The sequence below is a fragment of the Astatotilapia calliptera genome, chromosome 18 (assembly GCF_900246225.1).
Source record: "Astatotilapia calliptera chromosome 18, fAstCal1.2, whole genome shotgun sequence".
Classification (NCBI taxonomy): Eukaryota; Metazoa; Chordata; class Actinopteri; order Cichliformes; family Cichlidae; genus Astatotilapia; species Astatotilapia calliptera.
In genome coordinates this window covers 10,252,807-10,268,886 of record NC_039319.1, presented here as the reverse complement: position 1 = coordinate 10,268,886, position 16,080 = coordinate 10,252,807, and the positions used below count along the sequence as shown (strand labels likewise).

General features: G+C 42.4%; 1 protein-coding gene across 5 annotated transcripts in view; it reads right to left on the bottom strand.

Annotated features, from left to right (window-relative positions):
* Positions 1-412: 412 nt before the first annotated feature.
* mtcl1 (microtubule crosslinking factor 1) overlaps positions 413-16,080 on the bottom strand; it is a 79,407-nt gene continuing 63,739 nt past the window's right edge. For 3 of the 5 annotated variants that reach the window (XM_026150588.1, XM_026150589.1, XM_026150590.1), the window contains 4 exons: positions 13,106-13,447; positions 12,512-12,591; positions 10,498-12,073; positions 413-1,657 (listed from right to left, as the gene is read on the bottom strand). In XM_026150588.1, coding sequence (XP_026006373.1) covers positions 1,454-1,657; positions 10,498-12,073; positions 12,512-12,591; positions 13,106-13,447 — 2,202 coding nt within the window. In that variant the 3' untranslated portion in view covers positions 413-1,453. Of the gene's footprint in view, positions 1,658-7,178; positions 7,237-10,268; positions 10,294-10,497; positions 12,074-12,511; positions 12,592-13,105; positions 13,448-16,080 lie in introns of all 5 variants that reach the window. The other 2 variants (XM_026150591.1, XM_026150592.1) reach the window with 2 other exon arrangements.

Genomic DNA, 16,080 nt, shown 5'->3' with positions numbered 1-16,080 from the left:
CTATCTAAATAAGGGCAAAATGTCCAAAAAATAATCTCTTTACAGTGACTGACTCTGCCAGGGGTAGGTAAAACAGCAGATTCGGTCCTGCAGACCTTTAAATAAACTAGTGGGGGTAGTAGTAATGGTCTCTGACTTGCACAATAACCTGGGAAACAAGAGTAAGATGGCACAACGTGATGCAAGAGGATTTGACTTCTGGGAGGACACAATCTTCTTATTCGCATTCTCTCTTGTGTGCGTCCCACCCCGACCCGCTGTAACCCTGTGGTCTGCACCGTAATCCACACGCACACGGTTCAGGATGGCGTGTTTGCCAAGAACGCAAACTTGGGTCTAACAAAACAGCGCACAATCCATCATGTGCTACAGCTAACGTATGTCATGGAGAGATACAAGAAAAGAGGCGGTCTTGGAAATACACATTCATATTTATTACCATTTAGTATTTACATAGGACTATAGCTCGTTAAGACTTTTTTTGACATAGACTTTTCATTTAAAACATTCATGTTTTCCACAATCCCTTTTTCTTGTCAAAAGAAAAGGTTTTTCTTATCCAATAGTAACAACTGTACAAAGCCAGCCTGATAAGTACAATAATTTACTTAAAAACATCTTATTTTCATCAATGCAAATCATGTGACAACAAAACAGTCCCCTCCCCCAAACAGCTGAGCTGAGCAATCACAAATGACTATAGCTCTTTATGTACATGCACTAAAGTGCTAGTATTCAAAAGGCATGCAAATATTTGACCCATATTTATACAACTGCCTTCCAAATATGCATAAGGTTATTATGTTTGTTGTCACCCATCTTCTACATGTCTACAGAGTCAAACATTCATCTCAACGTAAAAATAAAGACGGACACGAGCATCAGAAATGACATCATGTGTCTCCGCTTCAGACCCGGTGAAGCAGAAGTTGTTTTTTTGTTTGTTTGTTTGTTTGCTTCCTTGTTTTTGTTGTCTTTCCTCTCCTTGAAGGTAAACAGAAAAGTAAAGTGAAGCTTTAAAGGCTGGCAAAATAAAAATAAATAAAAAAAGGATTTAAAAAAAGTTTGCATGAATGTTTATGGGACAGCGATGAAGAAAAATAAAAATGTAAACACAGGAGGAGTTTTTACCTGAAAAATAGGTTCACACACACACACACACACACACACACACACACACACACACACACACACACGTGGGTGATGGTTAACTCAAGTATACAGGCACCTCTTATGGAAACCTATTTTTCTGTATGTTGTCTTTAAATACAGTACATTCCAGGTTCTTAAAAAAAAAAAAAAGGTTCTGGTTCCTTGATGGTCAGCTGGTGCTACTGGTTAGATCCCAACCCCTCTCTCAGGCTCCTCTAGAGGGAGTCCATATGTTTGGAGGGGGTTTTCTGAGGTACTGGGTCTGTTTAGGCAGAGGTGGAGGAGGAGGTAGAGGACGGCTTTACGGCGGCTCCTCACCCTCCAGGATGGTCTTCCGGTATCCCGGCGGCGGGAAGGTGAACCTCCTCTTCGAGCCCTCGCTCCACTTTGGGGAGGAGGAGGGGGAGCGTGCGGCCCAGCGCGAGGGGGGTCGGCGGTTGGCCGGGCGCGCCGGTCTCAGGAAGCAGGAATCCAGAGGCGGAGCCACCGGAGAGCGAGGCAGGTCCTGCCAACGACAAGGAGCTGTCAGAGAGGAGCAACGGGGCGCCTGCAGCCATTTGCCACCGAGGAAAACAGGAAGTGAGGAGATTCATACAGAAAGATGAAGGGGAGCGAGTGAAAGAAAGCGAGCAAAGGTGCTGATGTAGAAGTGACGTGCACATGAAACAAAAATAAGGAGCAATGTAATGAAAGAATTTTAAATGAAAGCCATTTCATGAGGAACTTTTATGTTTTCACTTGTTTCTTACTTTATTCTTGTTGCAGTTTTCTTTCAGTGGATATAAGAACTTCAACCCCTAACATACTGCTCCTAATGCAGTTTTTAGTCTGACCTGTTCTGCCTGCCTTATCTGAAAGGATTTAACTTAAAACTCATTTTGTTTGCTTGAAGCTGGAGCAAAAACCAGCAGGTCAGCCTTTAAATAACTTAAATAAGTGACAGACGTTTAACCTTCTCACCTAACAGGAATGTGCAATCTGGTGAAAAAGGCAAACAAACCAAGAAAGAAAAAAAGGTTACATAGTTACTGCAGACATTTAGCTACGGAAGCAGACAAGAGTCAATTTGAGCAGCTGTTTCAACCTTCCCTCTGCCACTTAATAGGACTCAGTTACTCAGGGGACACAGCAGCTAATGACCCACACCTGCTACCACCATCACTGGTTGAGCGAGCAGTGCAAGCGCCTAACATCACTTCATTTGACACATTTTAAAGAAGCTTCTGTTCAGTGATTTGTTATATTTGGCTGGTACACTGGCAAAACACAAATGGTATGACAGATATAATTTAAGAATTCTCCGCAATCAAGCATCATAACGTTTGAGTCTCTTGGTGTTTTAAAAACCGACTGAGAAACTGACAGACACAGTACGGTAGAGACTCATTAAGGGGAAAGTAAGGCCACCTTACTGCCCAGTCTATTTCCAGTCTAATGAGGGCTTTACTTTCCAAACTGAACATTATATTATATTCAGTAAAACTTAAAACCAGCAAATCTAAACTTATCAGAGAAGCATTTACTGGGGTCTTAGAGTACAGGAAGTGAAGGTCTATTTTCCCATAGACTCCTATTCAATGTAACTACTTTTTGCAACTGGAGAAGCCACCCCCTGCTGGCCATTAGAGAGAATACAGGCTTAAGACTGACAGGCTTTATAATGCAGAAAACATATACAGAAACACTGAAAAAGCCAAATCCACGGTTCAAAGAAATGTCTCAGGTACACTAGAGTAAAAATCAGATGCCAACCTCCACGTGGAAAAAAACAAGAAAACAAAACCAACTGGTTACCTAGAGGTTGACAATTCTTGTAGGTGACCACTTTCAGTTACGAGGTAACTGCACACAGGTTGCCTGGTAGGAGGCAAGCTGTCTTCAAATAATACATTTGTCCAAATAATCCTACTTGGACTGACTATAGTCGCTCACAGACTTAGCAAAGGTTAGCAAATAATTGCTGTCTAATTTATAAATGTAGACAGATTGCCAACATATTGCAGTCACTCTAATTCTGTGACAGGTCTCATGAGGAACTCAGCTGGTTGCCAACTGGTTGTGTTCTGGTCATATTCCTATAATATAATCAGAGCATTAAATCACTGGATTGTCCAACAGATGGCAAAAGATTTATCATTTTCCACATTAAAAAAAAACAGAAACTTATAATCTTCTTTCATCTTGACATACAAAAACTGCTTTGAAAATGGCAGCTGACTGCGAGTGGTTGGATACCTGGTCCCAATCTTCAAAGCAACCATTTCAAAGGGAACAAGATCACACAAGTTCATTCCACAGAGCTGGCAATGTTACGGTGGCACTGCTCAGACCACTGTTTTCCTGAGTATGACTGTGGCATAATTAGACCACAATTAGAAGTTTATTAGATTTAATTCAGAATTTTAAACCCTGACTCTGAAGTCATCTCAGTGTTTAAAGAAGTCCTAAACTGCAGATGAATCACTTGCGTGCCACAAATCTGCTATCAGAGGTCACTGCAGGCATCAGGTGATAGAAGTCCATAAATACATGCAGTCCATTTGTGCAATTTTGCATTGATTGTAACGTCTAAATATTTAAACCTGTTAAGTGCTTAATTGGCAACAAAGCTTTATGCATCTGTCCCCTGGATGAAAACAGAAAGTGTAGAAAAAAAGGCCACAAAAAACTAAAACTATGAGTGAGTTTGTTTTCCCCCCTTCGAGTGAAGTCAGAGCATGAATCGAGTGAACGATCACACCACTGGCCTAAAATATTAATAGCTCATCTCCAGGCGTTAGATTTCACTTGAAGGATGGAGGACAAGAAGACCAAAAAGCAACAATCTAGTTCGGCTAAAAATACATGACAGTCAGGCTGCGGTGGTGTGAGAAGATGAACTGGAGGAAAAATAACCGGATGGATGGACACGTGGATGGAGGATGGACAGATGTGCTACACAATCTGCAGCAAGTCCTGCAGAAAAACAGGTCGCAGAGTTTGACAGGAGGCGTCTGCGCCAAACCATCAATAAATCATTAGTTTATGAATACAGCTGATGGGAATACAGACGATACTGCTTGTGCAAGATTTCCCATGTGACGCCAAAGCATCAGATCAAACAATCCCACAAGTCAGGCACCTGTATACAGGAAGTCAGTATACACGAGCGGATATTAAAAAACAGCAAAGTCAACACCTGTACATGGACCACAGCTTCTAAGTTTTTGACCTTAAAAAAAGATCCACCTTAAAACCCTCTAGTGCAAGAATAAATAAAAATCCGTTTTAGATCAAATGTATGTCCATTAATTAGCCTGAAGTTACAGTATGACCTAAAATATCATCAGATTTTCACACAAGTTGATAAAAAAAGAGCCCAGATAAAACAATTAAATAAAAATCTTAAAGTCTGTCATTTATTTACTGAGGAAAACAGTCAAGTATTTAATATATGTGAGGGGGAAAATTATGTCAACCTTGAAAATAATCAGTAGTTAAAGCTCAGTGGAATACTACCGTAATCAGGTACTCACATCCTGTGTTATCTAAGGAATCTGGTTTTTACAACTCATTTGTGGACGAGAATCGTGGTACGAGCAAAAGATTCCTGAGGACTTTAGAAAAGTTTTTGCTGCTCAACATCTCTAAGGATTTTGAAGTTATTCAGACAGATTGTGTACAAATGGAGGAATGTGAGGAGCATCGTTTCCCTCCACAGGAGAGGCCGACCAACGGTATTACTCAAGGAGCAATACAGCAGTCTGGGAGCCCACAAAGGTTCGTATACATTTGTCACTGATGATATCAGCTGTTGGGACTTGTGTAAAAATATGATGATTATTTGTTATTCTTACTGAGAAATGGAGAAATGTCTTAACACCCCTCTAAATTTAACCAAATGCTGCATTTCCTCCCTTTGTGCCAGGCCTGCTGTAAAGGATCTGTATTTATATCCATGAAGGCATCTTGTTCACCGACATCACTCAGAGTGTTCTCCACTTTGTTGGATGTTGTGAAGGAGATTTTTCACCACGGAAAGAATTCTGTGATCATTAGTTTATTTGTCTTTTTAAGAATGTTGATTTGGAAACTTCTGAAGGTATTTTTCACCTCTTCTGTTCCTATACGAGTGGTGACAGGACTGTAGTGAGTCTGATGTACCCTCAAGTGGCGATATAAGCGGCGGTTGTCACAACGAACGCAGTGACTATAAGCCAGGCTTACTGATGGCCACTGTTCTTTCAAAAGCATTTGAGAAATATCAGAAGTTACGACCTGCTAACACTTCGTTCCAACACGACATCTGAAATGACCAATATGACATGGTGAGAATAGACACACTTCCCTGCAGTTTCTAACAGTGGATTTTTTCCTTAAGCATGCACAGTGTACCAGAATATTTAGTTCATTTCTACCAGAAATGACACAAAACCAAGACAGTGCAGAGGAAATGGCGAGTGTTAGCAGCCCGTCTTCATTGGTTAATCTTTGTTAGTCTGAGAGGAAATGGTAAGAAGACGTAAGAAAGCGCTGTGTGGACAAACACGTGAGAAAAAAAGTACAATATTACAAGAAAACATCACAGTCCGTCTAGCGGTGCACGTAAAAAGGAGGACCTGGTAGAAACACAGTGTTAGAATAATCCAGCAATGCCTTATGAAGCCCGAACAGACAACAATCGACCTGTGAATGTGTGAAATGTCCAAGAGTCGTCTTTTATGTCATGTTCACTGGCAAACACTTTGGCAGAAATATTAAAATCCACCAGTGATCAAGACCGAAGACTCTTTGGGTTACATGAATTTAAGGACCATACCAGTGTTTTTGCATGACTTCTTTTCCCCCCAATCAGTGGCAAATAGCAGATATTTTATGTTACCACAAAACTATTTAGCTTTTATATTTAAGTGTGACGAGCTACTCGCTGAAGCTTGAATTTTTCTTTAGATACATACTGCAGTAAAAATCCAGCACAGAGAGCAGAAACTGTGTAATAAATCTAATCTCATTTTTATGTCTGCAAAGGTTTTATGAAATGTGTTTACAGCAGGATTACTCAAAAGGTAATGAATAGATTTGCAAGCACTCATTTTTACACCTGTGTTGATCCAGGAAGTTTTTCTGGAAGGATTCTTTACTATTCTGAGGCAAAAATGGGCATGAAAATTACTCCAGGACTATTAGCTGTGCTTTTCAGACATGGGCTCAATTGGACATTACTGTGTAATCCAACCTCCCAACTAATGTCCGATTCAAATGCATCAGAAATGCATTTTCTCACATGCACCTCAACCGAATAGTGTCTAGAAAAGTTTAGGGCTGTAGTGTATGTCTGAAATTGTCTTTATAAACAAAACGGGAGGGCTAATAGTTTCAAACTGAGGAAGTTATGTGTACCAAAATGCACAAACTGCCCGAGTGGCTACCAAAACATAAAAAGAAGACACACAGATTATACACACACAGAAGGAGTGTGATTTCATTCTCTGCAAAAGATTATTCTTTAAGTGCTAAATATACAGGTAAGAACCTGTAAGGTCACTTGTATGAAGTTGCTGCTCTGGCTGCTTTTGCTGCAGTGGAACTCACTGATTTGTGCTGCTTAATAAACCCCATCTCTCACTTTATGCAAGTCACTTAAACGTGTTTTTTTTTTTTACAGTACAAAGAGACATTTTTATTAAAATTTTGATAAGCCAAGAACATATAGTATGGTGTTAGTTACAATAGTGGATGGGAATCATGGGTAATGTTCTGCAGCATGCAAAAACACCGGCATGGCCCTTTACAAAAAACTGATGATCCACCAAAAAATATGAGCATGCACTCATTAACTGGGAGAAACAGATGCATGGCCGTCGCACGACTTTTGACACCACTCCAATGGCTTCACACACTGTCACTGTGCTATCCTGTGAAGCATGCATTAATGAAGAGGGAGGAGGGGGGGGGGGCTGAGGTCTGCGGGGCGTGAGGTTCCTGTGGTTGGTGAACCCACCGCCAAAGGTCATAGAGGCAAAGTAGGAGGAGGAAGAGGAACTTACATCACGGAGACTAGCAGATTTAGAGTCCCCAAGGAGTTGTTAGTATGACAGTGTGGTTCTGGATCAGAGCACAGAGGACAGGGAGGAGGAGATAAAGCCCAGAGGGGAGGAAAGAGGGAGGGGAGGAGAAGGAGGAAAGATAGAGCGGGAAATGTTAATTGGTAAAAATCAAGCAAAGGGGAAGAGATCAAAGAAAAGTCAGGTATGTCGAAGGCAGAAGGCAGAAATAAGGCGGACCACCCAATAAACACACGCACACAGCTTCACTTAAAACCTGGAACTTCTGAAAGGGGAGGAGGGGGGCAGGCCTAGAGACTGGTTGGCAACCACCTGGCAACCACTGGTTGCTAGGGAGTGGTTGCCTGCTGTTGTTAGGTGAAGTCGGTTGCAAAGTGGTATACATCAAAAACCTCGTTTCTATCCGGTTGTTCAGTCTGACGTCACTAGCCGTGTCTGGGCCTAAACTCCGCTGCAGGTCCATATATCAAACGATCACTATGGCATTACTGAGAGTTGAAAAACTGTCTAAAGTCTTTCATCTTTAATAAAATGATCAGCGTTCTGCTCTACCAGGTGTAACAATTGAGTTTAACATCCAGGCATCCATGAAAACGGAATTTATGACATTTAACGGAGTTAGAAGTTAGCAGGGAGTTAGCTCGCTAGCTTCTATCTAAATACAATATAGCATGTCCTGACTGCGGGGTTTTGGAAACAAATTAAAACGTACAGCTCTGCTATCACTTCCAGCATAAATGAAGACAGAAAACTAAACAGCAGTGACGTTTGTAGGGTTACTGAAGTTGGGCTAGCTGGTATATAATGATGTGCTACGTGACCGCTAGCGACACAGCTATGTTAGCATAATATAAACAAGCTAACTTTTTTTCCACTCGAGAAAAGTTACCGTGAGTGCTGTCAGTGGTCAGAAACAAATGTAATCACATGGCAGGATGCTGTAAAAGGACCAAACTTCAGCCAGGAGAACAACTGAGATAATCCATCCACAATACGAGGTTAGTCATTCATACTGTATACTGCTGCATGGGCTGGGCTGTAGTTACATCCTAAGGTTTTAAAAACTGAGCTTAAATAAATGATTAGCGGTAATAAAAGCCGAGGGAGGTCAACAGTGATCACTGACTGTTTTAGGAGCTTTTTGAGATCAAATAGAAGAAAATACATAACATTAAACATGTTAACAACACAAAAGCCATATTAAACGTAGAATACTTTAGACCCGGAAGTAGGATTCGTCGCGTCATCACTGAACAACCGGATTTCTTTAGTTGCTAAGAAAGTCCCCACTCACAAACTACTCACTAAGTGCTCATGAAGAGTGAACATCAAAGCAAGAGTGCAAAGTTAGAACTAGAAACTGAGACCATTTACTTTCAAAGTAAAGGTTGCACCTTTTTCAGCAGCGAGGCACAAGTTTTACTTTGAAGGTGAAAGGTCTCCACAACTTTTCAGGGTTCATTGAAACTTGATGGTTACCTAGCAAGTTGGTGTCTTTAGTGCACATTGTGGGTGAGTCATGGCAATCTGACAAGCAAAGGAATCACAAGGTTTTTGGTGCGGCACCCTCTTTGTGACCAGTTTAACCTACCTACTGCAAGCAGCAAATCTGGAAAGCACAAGAATGCACGGCAACATTTAGGCTGGGAGCACCTTGTTAGTTTGGCAATGTCATGGTTACGGTCCAGCTTCACCACTCGCAGCCCAGAGAGTCAGTTTTATTGCTAACTGTGACTAGAATAGATATTAAAAGCTTACATCTTTAAAAAAAACTCACAAAATATATTTATTCAAAATAAAGAAAGAGGAATAGAAAAGAAATGTGTGAAATTGAGCATTAAAGAGCAGCCTGGATTACTTCCAAACTGTCCTTAACAGTTAAAACTTTGGGTATAATTAATATGAGCATCTACCAGTACATGGCTGAAAATAAGGAAAAGCATAAAAGGTCCCTTTCAAACTCATAAGCTCCTCAGGTAATTGATCGAAATGGCCACATTTGTGCAACAGTCATCAGCAGCTCATTCATATCAGCTTATTTACTGCTACCTTTTATTAATTTCTGAATTATAAGACAAAGGCTGCATTAAGACGAGGTTTGCTCCATACTGCCTGCCACTTCAAGAAATAAAAAGTATTTTCTGTGAGTTTGTTCTTACAAAGCAAACAGAGACACCAAAACGAAATCCACATTCATACCTCTTCTAAAAAATTGACATAACGCGTGGTTACGCGCCATCGCAATCCATTACTTTCGTGCTATTATCATGCTGTAATCATTATCCACAGAGTCACAGTTTTGTTTCATGAATGATCGCACGCTCCAGTGCCATTCATAAAGTCACATATCAGACTGTAATCTTGCTCCTGCACATCAGTGAACAGCAGCAGGTGAACTCTTGATGTTATTAACCAGCATATGTGCGATTATATTGCTCCCTGTACATGTACACAATTTCAAATATACAACTGGTCTGGGGAACACAGATTTTTTTTTACAGCTGTAATGCAGCATGACCTGCTTTTCATAGGTTTTAATCGGTTTATGGAGAGTCAAATATGAGGCGTGCCGGCAGATACTGTAATTATTTCATTCAGGACATATATTAATTAATTAAAAGTCTGTCACATTTTTTGCACGGGTCAGAGAAATGGGTGGTGAAAACAGCCTGAACTGATTTCATCGAGTGAAGTTAGCGCTTTCCCAGGTTTATTTTGGTACGCGGGGGCGGGGATCCAACTCCTTTAAAAACCGGAGCCACTTAAAATTCTGCTTGAACACTTGATTGGAAGGCGCTGCTAATGATTAATTAAGGAACTGTGTAATAGTGATCCCACTCAGATCGCAGTTGTTAGACCATTTATTTCACTTCTCCATTTATCAGAGACATAAATCAGACTTCAGTCGGGCCTCAGTGATGGTTTAAGCACAGAGGTAAAAGCCACACTACAAGGAAGCCACTGCAGCAGAGATGAAAGTACAGAAGAAGAAACCTTCAAGAGTTTCTACATGCAGCGATAAGAGAAAGTTCAGTGTGTTGCAGAGGAGGGTTAAATGTTTTATAACATTACCATTGCATCAGTCAGTGCTTTTGATCTGAGGAAAGAGCATGAACATTTTAGTGATTGTGCACATTTTAAAGGTGAATTCTTGATCATCGTTTGTCTGATTAAACACAGATGTCTTCAGACATTACACGGGAACTCCAAGGCGGTACCATAAGTATCACCGTGTCATAAAACATGGGCCCCACATCACATGAATGATGAAGCGATGAATCCAGTGCATCTGTGTATTTACCTCCATGCATCCTGACTGTCCTCTGTCTGACTCGGTCTGCCTGCTGTTGTCTCTGCCGTGGCTGCTCGGTCCTCCCGCCGGCAGCCTCCTCTCCTCCCTAAAGTTCTGCTCCTGCAGCTTCTTGTTGAGGATGCGGGCTGCGTTTTCAGCCAGCGTGTAGCCCGGCGGGGCCGATAGATCCTGCCGAATGCTCACCACCTCTGGGTTCTTGTCGCCCTGCGTCTCCACTATTAGCTGCACAGGGCTTGGTGAGCGCCCGCGAGCAGGCCGCAGGCATTCCTGCGCGTTCCTGGGGTCTGCAGACAGAGGCCCGTGAGCGGGGCTCGGCTCAGTGGTGGAGGGTGGCGTGGGGCGGGAGCGACTTGGGGACTTATTAAATTTCTGAATGGTGTCATAGACCACAGGGGTGTGGTCGATTATGTTGAAGAGGCTGGACAGCCCATCGTTGATGGTAGTGTGCACAGGGCTGTCGCGAGTGGTGGTGGAGCGGGCCCATGCCGACTCGTTGTTCCCTTTCTGGGGCGTTGTGGGCATGGGGGCGCGGCTGTTATTGGGTAGCTCGGTTTTACTGGACGTGGATGGTTTGCGCTGAAGTTTCGGTGAGCCGTACTTTGGGGAGCAGCAGGGTCGCTCGAACTTGCTCTGGACCACAGGAGAGTACTGAACTTTCCTTGTGTTGCGTGATGGGGACGAGATGGGCGTGTTGCCACCTTTCGGGGTGAGGCAGCGGTGGGGGCTGCTGGTCAGGTTCCTCAGCAGGTCTGTCTGCAGACCCACGCTGATGGTTTGGGTGGTCTGAGTCCCTCTTGTGGTGAATCCGTTGGTCTGGCAGGCGGTGTCCCGGACAACAGGCCCCGGTGGAGAGCGGATGGCGTTCCTCACAGAGATGGCCACCTCCTTCATGTCGTCACTCATGTTTCTGGAGAGCTGAAGATCCAGAGAGGATGCATAGCCCACTGTGGGGCAGATAGGAGACTGACTAGGAGAAGTCCGTAGTCCTCCACCCTCCAGAAGGCAAGGCCACCTTGCACTGCTGAACACTTCATCCGGCCCACTGGCACCCACCCCAGCCTCCACTCCTCCCCTTGCTTTGGTCCCCTTTGCATACAGGAAATCGGGATCCTGGGCAGTGGTGTGCTCAGCTGCCCCGGGTCTGGTGGGGCTGTGGAGGATGTGCACCCCGTAGTGCTCCACTCCCACCCCTGCTGCTGCTGCTCCATTGCCTCTCAGTGGGGACTTGTGGCAGTGCTCAGGGCTGCTCAGGGTGCTGGTGGTCAGGGTGGCGCTGGTGGTGAGGAACCAGGAAGCGGGTTGGAATGGACCAGGAACGGCCTCTCCTTCCCGGGCCTCTGTTGATTTGTCTGTCCACACTTCCCGCAACAGTCCCGGACCAGAGGTGGCTGACGGGAAGTCCCAGCCCTTATTGTTGAACTCCTCGATGTACTTGAGATCATCTGGAGACAGAGGTGGGGTGACGTCGTCTTGGCCCTGATCGCCATGACGCGTCTTGTCAGGGAGGAACGGTGAGCTGTCCATTAACCGCTGGAAGTCGCTCATGGAGCACACCGACTTGGCTCTGGACACACGCGCGCACACACACACACGCACACACACACACACAGAGATCATTAACTACAGCTAAAGTCAAATGTCTCAAACTGATCTCCTTTATTTTCCCACAAAAACCCCCCAAAAATCTGTGGCTGCTTTTTTTTTTTTTTTTTTTTTTTTTTACAAAGGAACTCGGTCTGTGTTTTAAAACTTTGTGAATTATTTAACAGCGTAGTGAGCTGGATCTCATCGCTGCCATAAAAGAACAATCACCAGTCTCCCCGTCACTACAAGTCACACTTAACAGAATCAGCAGGGCCGATCAGTACGTACGAGCAAGAAAGTACTGCAGGAGGCCGGATAATCTGCAGCCAGTTAGTTATTGGTTAAAAATTTACAGCAGACTTTACAATACTCCAGCTTTTTGAACTCAGTTTAACATAATTCTGTCTCTGGTGGTTACCTGAGCAGACTCCCACCCTCCCTCATCTTGTCTTCTGAGTAAGCAGCAGCATCTTCTCTCTCCGAAATCTCATTTAGGGCCTGAAAGGCAACAGACACAACAGTTAAAACATGTTGAGGGAAGGGGGTTCAGTGCATAACCCTATTTAATCTAAATATTGTGGAATTTTGGCTCACTTGTGCAACACAGTTTAGAGAAGTAAGTGCATCTTCTCCTGGAAACAGACACTGAATGATAAATTTGTGCTTCTTAGATTTTAATATACTTTTAAATATAACCTCTTAAAATCTAAACTGGTGTTTGTGAATAATGTTTCACACTTCATAGCTAAATGAACTAATAAATATAAAACAATGAAAGAAGAAATGAAACACACGTATTAATGAAGATTACGCTATCAACTAAAATGAAAACATAACATAACTTGTTTTTACCTTTATTTTAGATTCAAATTTACATTAAGATGAATTTTCATTAGTAACAGCTCAAAATCTAAGGAAGATGTTTTTTCACATAGTGTAGCTATCACACACATGCACAAATTTTCCTTTGTCTCTTCAAAGGTCATATTGAACTCATACAGATGTGCGTTACCTCCTTCATACAGGGAAACCTCTTCTCACTCTCCAGTCTGGAGGGTGGAGGGACCTCCGGTCCACTCATGGGGTCCAGAGACAGTGCGTCCAGGAACAGGTTGTCTGCTGAGCCTTTGAGCCCCATCGCAGCCCCCTGCTCCTCCAGAATGGCCTCGGAGTCAGAGTGGGAACGTGTGGGGGGCATCAGGACAGGTGTAGCCGTACAGGGGGAGCGGGGGGTGTGAGGCGACCGGGGAGCCTGGCAGGGACTGTCCTGAGGTGAAAACATGCCTCTGTAGGATGTGCTGCCATCTTTAACGTCAGAGCCCTCACCTCGCCGAGAGTTAAGTTCCCTCTGCATCTGCATGAAGTACGACACATGTGCTGGATAAGAGTCTGGGAGCTTATTACCTGTAAATGCAGCGAGCGCAGTCATCAAACATAATAAAACTGTAATTACTAAATGTGTCAGGACAATTTTAAACAAATATAAGCGGAATAAATATGCGAAAAAGGTTTGAGTTGTGTCTCTTTCCTGATGCTCCTTTTTCAGACGCACAGTGTTAAGCGTATATTCATGATGTGCTGATCTCATTAATTTTTCTTTTCTTTTTTTATGCAAAAATTAAATTTTTACCACGTGACATATTTTATTTATGGGATAATAAAATCCAATTAAGAAGCTAAACTAAAAGAACAGCTTGATATTTTGGAAAACACTGGCATGTGCTGAGTGTTCAATGAAGAATGACACAGATCTCATGTGTGCATGCCAAGTTTAAACCAACTGAGGTGCCAAACAGTAACACAGACTGGCAGAACCACAGAGACCAGCCGGCCTAAGTTTGTACAAAGGTATAAAAAAAGCAATCTGACTTTTTACTCTATGTATGCTAAGCTACCGTAATCAGCTGCTAGTGAAAGTGGCACATTTGCCATAATGAATCTTGAGGTCGATGATTAAGAATTTAAAAAGCTCTACAGCTTTATATTTAATTATTTATTTATTTATTAACCTTTATTTAACCAGGAAGATCCCATTGAGATTAAAAACCTCTTTTTCAAGGGAGACCTGGCCAAGATAGGCAGCAGCAGATGTCTCACAGTTACAGAAATTACTCAAACACAGGCACCAACAACACACATGCAACAATAAGTGAAAGAATACAAATAAAATAAAAAATAAAATTCAAATAAAAATAAAAAAGTCAGTTAATTATATCAGATAATATACAAGTTTTTTTCTTTTCATGAGCAGCAAACAGATTTTTATTTGACATCAAGTTCCCTTAAAATTAATTTTGAAGAGTGATCTTTAGACACACCTCTCTGAGACATGAAACATTGCCACTGCGTGGTTTTAACCAAGCTCATCCATTCACCCTACTGGCTCCTTCACAGGTTTAGCACTATAAAGCATGCAAAACCTCTCATGTGGTCCTGCAGTCAAGGGAAGTGTGCAAAAAAAGCTCCCATTTTAAAATGCACAACTTTAGTGCAGAAAGTTGTCCGATCACATGTTAGTGCACTCGGAGTGCTGGACCCGTGCCTGGATACAAGGGAGGGTTTCATCAGAAAGGCTACATCTGTACATGGATGCAGCTTGTCTGTCATTATTAGTTGATAGTACACAGCACTCAACTCTCTCATTAAATCTAGCTCAAAAAACAAAACAAAACAAAAAAAAATAAAAAACAGAAATAAGCCAAACTGGTGATGCTATGATGCCTAAATCGAGGCTCCAAAATGGGAATTCCCATTAAAGTGTATCTATCCTTTAATTTAGCTTCTTCTGCTCCTTTTAGGGGTCACCTCCCTCTCACCCTGTCCCTAGCATCCCTCTGTCACACCAACGCTCCTTACCGCCTTCACTACCTCTGCTCCTTGCACATGTACATCTCCATCTGTTCTTCTCATTCACAACCATGTATTCTCTGATCACTCCTCTTCTTTCCAGAACATATCTCCACCTCTCTCTTTTTTTTAATTTATTATCCATTTCTGTTAAGCAGAGGAGGCTTTTACCACACACGCGCTATATTCTTGTGCTCTGTTACTCCAATGTCACTCGCACAGTAATCCACCTGCAGCACTTGAGGTTAAGCACCTTGTTCCTGGCTTGAAGTTTAAGGAAGAACAGCCACATTACTCATTCACTTTCAGCCTGCCAGTCTGAGCAGTTCAGTGGATGACCTGTGCTTTATAGTTTCCTGCAACATTGCTGAATAATGCATTTCCACCTCCTGCTCTGCATCTCCATTCAGAGGTGCATCAGCAGTTTTTTCCCCCTCTCTGAGCTGGAAAGCGTAAACTATATTCAGAGAGGTGTATTCCTGTCCCCTGGTCTGAATGATAATACGCTCACACACACATCATATTAATCAGTGTGTAGTTCTACTTCCTGCCCTGAACATCAAAACGCAAAAAGTGCAATGCTACAGCTCGTCTAATTAAATCGCACAAAGGACATAAATTATTCAGTTATGCTCAATTATTGCATCTACTATAATCGCCCTGAGTCCTTTGTCTGGGTTTCTTTCTCTCATTCCTTTATTAAAACACTGATGCAGCAAAAGAAATGCATAAAAAAAATCTATTAGCTATAATTTTGTTGATTGTCTCCCCTTAAAACTTTATTTCTAAAAAGTTTTAAATAGCTTTAGTTTTTCCCTCTTTATCTCCGATGTCTCAGGTCTAAGACTCATGCAAAAGACATTCAGAGCTCACAGAGATTAAATAAAGATTATACGCTGCCATCTTTGCCTAGTCTCCCTCACAAAAGAGGGATATTAGGCAACTCAGATAAACTTTAAGAACTTCTGTCTAGCAGAAATGCCAGGACTCGGATGAATGCAATGATCATAATATAAAAATATGGCAAAATTATAAAAAAAAAAAAATGCTTCATGTTTTCTATGTCAAAGCACAGAAAGCAGTAATGTGACGACGTGCTACAAAAAAAATGATACAAGACCGTCTCTCAAATATGAAGAT